Source organism: Rhinolophus hipposideros (assembly GCF_964194185.1).
Source record: "Rhinolophus hipposideros genome assembly, chromosome: 11".
Taxonomy (NCBI): Eukaryota; Metazoa; Chordata; class Mammalia; order Chiroptera; family Rhinolophidae; genus Rhinolophus; species Rhinolophus hipposideros.
Genome location: NC_138057.1, coordinates 42368815 through 42377566, shown reverse-complemented (window position 1 = coordinate 42377566; position 8752 = coordinate 42368815). Strand labels below are relative to the sequence as shown.

The 8752-nt window shown below is 45.2% G+C and overlaps 1 protein-coding gene across 1 annotated transcript in view; it reads left to right on the top strand.

Annotated features, from left to right (window-relative positions):
* Nucleotides 1-4668: 4668 nt before the first annotated feature.
* GNA14 (G protein subunit alpha 14) overlaps nucleotides 4669-8752 on the top strand; it is a 159869-nt gene continuing 155785 nt past the window's right edge. Inside the window, exon 1 of the mRNA XM_081066234.1 lies at nucleotides 4669-5838. Within this exon, the coding sequence (XP_080922360.1) occupies nucleotides 5715-5838 (124 nt within the window). The 5' untranslated portion in view covers nucleotides 4669-5714. The remainder of the gene's footprint in view (nucleotides 5839-8752) is intronic.

The window sequence follows — 8752 nt, the reverse complement described above, 5'->3', positions numbered from 1 at the left end:
AGTTGATGGCCATTTACTACCCGAGCCAGCACCTTTCCACGTGAGGCCGAGAGCCTGGAAACTGCTTTGTCGGGCTCTGTCCTCACACCTCCGCTTGCTTCCTTCTGACAAGGTCAGAAATAGAGCATCAAAGTTGTCAGTTCTGCTCCATGAACAGGAATGTGGACTAAATTGATTGGAAATATCCAGGAGAAACTGGCTGTGTAAAGCATAGGTCATCATAATAGTGATAGTCAGGAGGGAGTGAAAGGTGGCCTGAGGATCAATAGAAAGAAGAAATCAATAAGAGATAAAGAAACAGGGATTGTCATGGCGATGTGGTTTTGGCTATTGCATGTTGGAGCAGTGGTCAGGTTAAGGAACTTTGCGGTACTCATAAAAAAAAGAGGGTGTTTAACATGGAGAGGGTGGAGAATTGAAGAGTCAATATTTTAACTTTGGACGTTTGTGTTTGGTTCCACTGACCCTGCCTGGCACAAATTGCTCTCTCTGGCATTGAATTGATGGAAGAAAGAAAACTTACCTATGCTTTACATCATTACAACCTGAAAATGTTTCCAAAGACTGGCTCTACACTACTCCAGAAAACTTTTACTAAAGTGGCAGTGGCACTGCGTGCTTGTTAAGGTCGTGTCTGAGGACCTGTGTCCTTGTACAGGATCTTAGGTCCTCAAAAAAGAATTTACAGCAATGTACTCTGATAATTATCATGCTAGATCTGGGAGGGCTGTAGTGCCCTCTGAGGGCACCTCTATGGCTGAAACAGGTCAGTGGACAACTGATTGGGATGTAATCTGTGCACTCACAGATTGAGGTGCTGTGAGTGAGAGGGAGTCTATTGCCAGGCCCCACAAATATTGCTACTGCCAGAGAAAAGAATTCCTCCTGAATTATTATACATATCCCTCCATTTCTTACAGGTGATTCAGCTCCATTATAGTCTTATGCAACCACAATCATATATATAGTCCGTCATTGACCTAAACGTCATTATGCGGTGCACAACTGTAATTCTAGTATTTTCAGTAGAAGTTATATAATAAACAGTTTCTGGTCTTCAGGCAGAAAATATTTTGGAGCAGCATGTTGACTAGTTTACTGCCTTAGAAAAATATATGTTGAGTACATCCATTCACCAGCTACAATGATTACCCATTCATCTAAATATCCATCACTACTCCATCAACACACCCGAAGTCAATAATAGGCATACAATACAAAAACATCTTTAACTTATCATCCTCATCGAGAAGCCGAGATAATTGGGTGAGGAAGGGTGGGGAATGATGAGCAGGGAGAAGGACTCAAAACATTATAGAGAACACATTGGGCTTGGAAAATTGAAGAAAAATTGGGAACATGTTGATCTCAGAAAAATGATTTAGAAAATTGGGTGTCATTTAGTCCAACCCACCTGGGATATGGTCCAGCAAACCCCTATTGATGACTGATCTGCTTAAGAGTTGATACTTACGTATGCATACAAAACAAAAGTTTCATGAAACAATAATACATGTAGCATACTTTAATATTTTCTATTTCTATTCTGTTCTTTTCCTTAAAAAAATAGTCATAACCTAGGAACGGGTCACAACTACAGTTTGAAAAACACTGCCCTAGAGCAGCACACATGCATGAATATTAATGCTATTTTAGCTTTGTGAATTTCAAGGTCATATTTTTACTCTATATTACTGGTTAAAATTCTAAGATGCTACATTTGTCAAAGAGAACAGCATATTTTCAGCCTTCGACTTGCACATTTCCTTGGAGTTCTGAATTAGAAATAGGGCAGTCACTCCTTCTAAGGAGGCAAACTGGGGACACAAGTCCTTTGTAAATCATACATTGATTTGCTGTAGACTTGCTTGTTGGTTTTTCACTGTCATCCACCACAAGAACCTTCTTTTCTCTCTTCCAGTTTTTCCTCTTATCTCAGACTAATATTTCTTGTTTTCAATTTTAATCAGTCAACTAAATTTTATTAAATTAGAAATACTAGGACGAACAAGAAAAAACTCTCCACCTGTGAGTCACTAATGGATTAGTCAAGGAAACAAACAGGGGTCATAGAGCAAGATGGTGAATAGAGGAACAGAGAAAGTGCTCCGGCAGCAGAGAAAGATGGGTCTAACTGACCAGGGTGGAGACGGTTTCTCAGAAGAGATGTGTTTGGGAAAGAAAGTACCTAACTTTGCCTGGAATGAGAAATGGCATTCCTGGAGGAGGGAACAGCATGTGCCAGGACATAGAGGTGGGGAGAGCATGTGGTTACATTTGTTTGGAGTTATACCAGAGTGACGGGAAATGAGGCTCAGCTGAAGGGATCACTACGCACATCTGTAAATTGTGGCTCTGAGCTCTCACTCTCTGCTCTCTGGGAGGAAACAAGAAGGGGTGGATTCAGATTTCAGGGTATCAGTCTCACCTCTTTTCACTAGATTGAAACCTACCTAAAGTCTGGAAGGTCTCATTATCTGAATCCCCAGCGCCTGGTACAGGGCCAGGCAGGGACTCAAAAGACATTCGGAAGAATATCAGATAATTAGTTCACCTTTATAGCCCAGCACTTGGCAGGTATCTGAAACACATGTCAAGGCTGTGCTCTGATTTTCAAGAGGAATGAAACGGAATTGAAGCACTTTGTGAATAACTTAGGAAAACAAATATTCTCTTTTACTAAGACCTCTTTTCAAGACTATCCCTTCCTGGTAAAATGTTGCAAATGAATTAATAACTTAAAATTATTCTCATCTGCCCCCAGATCCTAAAGACAAGGAAATTAGAGACGTGAATAAAAAACAGTAATATAAAAATAACTGACTTATATCTTAAATTTATAGTTCTCATTAGCTACCAATGTTCTAGGTTTATGATTATTTTTAATATTATTTTATAAGTGTGAAAATTATCAAAGAAAGAATTGAATGTTAGAGTTGGAAAATCCCTTTGAGCTTAATTTGGTTCATCCCTCTCATTTTACAGCTGAGGAAAGTGGGGCCTAGATACTTTATTCGAGTTACCTTAAATAATTTTATATCAGACAACTAAAGTCAACCAAAAAGCTATGACTCAGAGCGACTTATCTTGCTACTATATATCCCTTTAGTTTCCTAAAAATGTGTATGTGTTTCCATAATAAAATTTGTATCATACTGTTTATATTTTTGTATCTTGCCTTTTTCACTCAATATATTTTGAGGTTTTCCCTCAAATATTTGTTATTCACAAATTTCTTACTCATACATTCACATACTTAGTGACTATATAATATTTCATTGTACGGATAGACCATAATTTATTTGACCTGTTCCCTATTGTTGGGCACTTAGGTTGTTTTGCATTATTGTTATTATTATTAGAAATAAAACCTTTAAATCATGGCTCCTCTCTGATTATTTCTTAGGGGGAAATTACCCATTTGTTCAAAAGAGACGAATAAATTTAAGGCTTCTGATATATACTACCAAGTTGACCAGCCCAGGGAAGTTTCACAGATTTACCATAGCAATATGTTTCATATCTTTTTTGAAATCTTAGCAACTTTGGATCTAACAGATCAGTTATTCCGGTTGACTTGGAGTGTAAATTTGCCCACATTTTTATCACTTAAAAAATACTAATAATTATGATGCAACTATTATTTTGAGAAACTAAGAGGTCTTATTCTCAAATTGTAAATGAATCTGTAAGGGCTTAGAGAGAAATGTGTGGCTAAATGGCCAAGGATCAAATGGGAAATGTCCAGGAGTTTTCCTGTAGGGGTCACTGTTACTATCAACTTATGCCTGCAAGGAAATGAAAATAAAGTCACGCATTTAAGAATGTATGCACATTCATTTTTAATGCCTGATTTGTCTACATTACCTAAACTGTAAAATAAATAAGGCCTTCAGGCAGATAGCATCATAATGCCAAGTTCTTTACATAATGACACACACCACTCTCTCCACTCAATGTGCTTCTCCCTTTGAATTGATTAAATATATGCTACTCAAATGAAAGACACTACTGCTTGCTCTTAATAGAGGAAGCATTAGCTAATTACCTAACGCCCTGAAGTGGTTTAAATGGCATATGATGACTTGAGGAGGAGAGGAGGAAAAACCATTCATTGCTATAGACAAGATTCCCTCCCTCCAACCTTCCTATTTCTGCTTTTCCGTGGACCTCCTTGCACTCTGCCTCGAAATCTACACAGAAGACAAAATCAGATGTTGTAATCTGAATTCTATAGAGCCATTTGAGTACAAAGTGGTGCTTTTCAATCTTTAAGTTTTTATTAATGCAGCTCAAGCATGATCCTGACGTTCCAGGAGCCACGCCAATGTAGCTGTGCAGACCTATCTTTGCAAGTCTGCTGGCAGGCTTCAGGGCTGGGCCAGGGAACATGCCAGGTGTTGCTGGAAACTTATGAGCCCTCTCTACAAAGCACGAATCTTTCCCATCATAAAATGCAAAATAGCCAGCCGTTTTCCATTTCCTCCCATCCCCAGCTCTCCTCATCGTCCGGTGGTGTAGGAAGGGGCTGGGAGGATATTTACTCTCCGCTCTGGCACTTCTCTTATTTAACTGAACCCAGTGGCAGCTGCTTCTCTGAGCTCGGCGCCAGCGGGCTCAGGCCCAGCCGCACCTTGCAGGCAGGCTGCCGAGCTGACCAAGTGCTTTGGCCAAGCCCGAACTGGACTGGGGATGCGGGAAGCGGAAGGAGCCCGTCTAGGAAACCAGGGTGTTTGGGGTGGTGAGGCTGGTGTGCGATTAACTTCAGGTCGGGGTGGAGAGCTCAGCCCCTCGTGTCCCGTGGCGGACGCTCGGCTTCTCTCCACTCCACTCCTCTTGCAGCTGGGAGGAGTTGAGGCTGGGAGTTCTCAAAACTCGCTCACCTGTCAGAACCCGGATCTGGGTAGGGAGCAGGGCCTGGCGACCAAAGCGCGCTGGTCACAGCAACCTCGGCAAGAGGCCCTTCCGCGCCAATAACGCTACAGCCAGGGAGGCAGGTGTGGGGGCTGCTCCCGAAGACTCGAGGCCCCCCCAGGCCCGCACCCCAGCTCGCTGCTCGCTCCTTTCGCCCGCAGGCGCCATTGGCTTGCTGTGACACAAGGCCAGCTCCGGCAGACGCCAGGGTTGCTGGTTCGGGACGCTCCGCCTCCTTCTGCCACTTGGAGCCATAAGCGCCAGCAGGAACCTTTCCACTTGGTCTTACTCTGCGGTTACTGCTGAGGTTTTCGGAACTCTCCAGGCCAGGGCCAGCCAGCCTCTTTACCCCCAACCAAAGTCGTCTCTGGGCCTACCTGGGACACCCCCAGGTCCGGGAAAGCCCGTTCTCCCCCGGGCACCGACGCCCCAACTTTTTACGCGCCGTCTGCGCCCTGTGCTTGGGTGTCCGGCTCCTGTAACAAGGGTCGCGTATCTTTCGGGGACCGGCAACGCCCCCAGCCTCAGCTTGCCCTCTCCTCCCGCGAGCTGTGGGCTGCGTGAGCCCCGATCCCGGGTGCACTTGAGCGTTCCCAGCGTTCGGGTTCGCCCCCGCCTCGGAGCCCACCCGCTAGGACGGACTGAACCCCGGAGACCTGGGCCTCTTTCTCCAAAATTCAAGTCGGTCCTGGTCTTTTCTCTCGGAACCCGAGTGCCGGTCGCGGATCGGCTTTGCGAGCGGCGGGGCGGAGGATCCGGGCGCTGCGCACCGCGTCGCCCCGTCGGGTGCTGCGCACACCATGGCTGGCTGCTGCTGTCTGTCCGCGGAGGAGAAGGAATCGCAGCGCATCAGCGCCGAGATCGAGCGGCAGCTTCGTCGGGACAAGAAGGACGCGCGCCGAGAGCTCAAGCTGCTGCTGCTAGGTGAGTGCCTGCGTGACACCTTGCCTCGCCGGTCCTGGGGCAGCGCGGGGCGCAGCGCGGGGCGCAGCGCGGCTTCCTCCAGTCCCCGGGGCTCAGATGCCTTAGACCCCTGTCCTTTGTACCTCCAACTGGGCGACTTTCGACCACCCCAAATCGGGGTTGAGACGGAACACCTGACCTCTGTCTGTCTCCCCCCATCAGTTCTAGTTTGCCGTTCTCCCTAAAGCCTGGACCTCCCCACTCCTCTGTGTCCAGCACACACAGATTCTGCAGAACCCCATCTTGGATGTTCGGGTGGGCGATGGGGAGGTGAGTGGTCCACCTCTTGGGTTCAGCTCTGGCCCTTGCGTTCTCCAGCTCTAAATAAAGTACCGTTGACTGAACCCTTACCAAGTGGGGGACTGCCAAACTCTTATGGGCATCACCCTTCAGTGATGCGGGCAGGTAATAATCCCCATTTTAGAGGATTAAAAATGGAGGCCCAGAAAATTGGCGAGCTTTCTTTGAGAAAAGACAAAGCAAATACCAGGTCAATCATGGGTGTGAAGCTTAGATCTTAGCCAGTCTTCTCACTGTGACCCCCCTCTGCTTGCCTCCCTTGGTTCCCTCTGGCAAGGTCTTTCTGTTTGCAGCAGGCCCAGACCTCCTTTGCCCAGTTGACTCAGCAGGTGCTGGTTCCTAGAGTTCAGACTTTGTGGCCCCAGCTGCCTTGGCTAGTTCCTCATCTGACTTTTGGTCTCCCTGCACAGCTCTAGGTAGTACACTCAACTTCAAAAACGAACGTTTAAGGTTTGCCCAGTTTATGTCCTAGAGCAAGGGACCCACCTTTCTGTCTTTGTAGAACCTTGTTCAATCCATTTGAGGTTTGAGGAATATTTACCTTTTCCTTCTTGCAGACCAGAATATCAGCTATCACATCTTTCTAGATTGCTGCAAGTATTTCTGCTTTTTCATTTCATCCCTTCCAGACATCTCTTCTCTTAAACCAGTTTATTCGACTTTGATATAAGGAGTTACCCTCTCAGAAAGCATCAAGGAAAGAAAAGTCCATCTAGTTAGAATAAAATGGAGAAAGCTTTTAGTCAGTATTGCCTTGGGCAAGAAAACCTCTTGCTCTTATTCCTGGAGTTTATAGAGGGCAGGGTCTGGCCTTCCCCAGTCTGTGCTTCTCTCCACTGGGCTAAGTGTCTGCGGATGAAATGGGCTGCCCTCCCAAAGTCCACTCTGGCCCCGGTACCCCTGACCTCAGTGGAATTCCCTTCCCAAAGTCCCCAAGCCTGCTTTCAGAGCCTGTACAAGCTGGCAGGGCAGAATCCATTCCTGAAGAGTGCCCAAAAGGGGAGCTGTGCGGGGTTGTATAAGAGCTTGGAAGTGTGGGCTGAGGGTCCACAGGTGTGGACAAGAGGGAGCCTGGGTGAGGAAGGGAAAGGGAGGGATCCTGCCCATTGGCCAGGTCTGGTCTATCATGTCTGGCCCAGAACTCTGAGAGGTGTCTGAGAATTCTAAATTGTACCTGGACTTCCAGGTGGTTATAAAGCTACATTGTTTTCAATGGAGGATTGTGTGACAATTTACTTGTGTCCTTAACCCTTTAAAGTAGTAATTATTGGGCCTCCACTGGTACTCTTGCCCCAGGTCCCAGAGATGATAGGGGCAGGCCTAGCTTTAGCTGCATAGTTTTTCTTGTCAAGGACAGGCTGAACCCTCTTTCATTTTGAAATATTTTGATTTGTGTCAGTGTATGAAGTACAGTGTCTGGAATATACCAGGAGCTTGGCAAATGCTGGCCCTTTTTATGAAAAATGAAGCAGTTCACTGAGCTATACTGTATTGGTAATAAGCCTATTTGTTTGAAATAAAATGCTTGAATTTACACTTAAATGAGGGGCGGAATGTTTACAGGTAAATTCCTTGCCCTGGAAGTCAAATTTAATCCTGGGGACTAGACTCCTTCTTCACCTTCCCACGTCCTTACCCCAAGCCTCTTCCGGTCCTCTTGAGACAGGACTGTCTGGCCTCCCAGTACCTCCATTTTCATCATTTCTTGCTGTGATTAGGTCCTTATGTCAAAGCTAGTGACTCAGAAACTCCTAGAAATAGTTTCCAAACCACATGGAGCTGTCCAGAACCCCAGAAGGATGGAGTTTAAAACCTCTGATTTCTTTCAGTCTTTAAAGGAGAAGGGCACAGTTCCATTTCTTCCTCAGAATAAAGGAGTCAGAGACTCAGAAAATATAGGAATGAGGGAAGAGTTTGTGTTGTTTTGTCTGAAGTCATGCAGTTTGCATGCAAAATTCATTTACCTGAATCTGTACAGTGGGGGGATTAGATGATCTGCTCAGATGCCTCAGGCGAAAGCTCCACTTTGCAAAAGGGAGTATAGGATACTGTGTGGAGCACAGAATGACCTGAAAAGCCACCAAGTCTTTCACAAGGAAGCACGCTTTTACAATGAAATGATCTGAGGATGTTTCCAAAGTGCATTCAATATGTCAGTCCATATCCTGTTTGTGCTAAATTAAAGGAGTGGTTAGTGTCCCCAGGAAAGATAAAAGCTGTTGGTTTGCTTAGGGCTACTAATTGCAAGGTGTCAGTGAGATGCTCTCTCAGCAGAAAGAGATGGGAAATAAAGATGGTCAACTTTAGCAGAAAGAAATTCCTTATCAGTTCCTCAGATAAAAGTAGAACAAAAAGAGTTCTGATAAGAACCCTGATGAGCACTGTTCAAAACAGGAAGAAAGTGTCTGGCTAATGGCAATTAAATGGGGGAGAATGTGGTTATTTACTTATTTACTTTTTTTTTTTAAGTATTAAATAAGGCTTGGGGAAATGTTGCTTGTTAATCAGGTTGAATGTCTCCAGCAATTCTGATGGCTTCATTTTGGATGCAGACCTTATGTTGGAACTGTCTGGA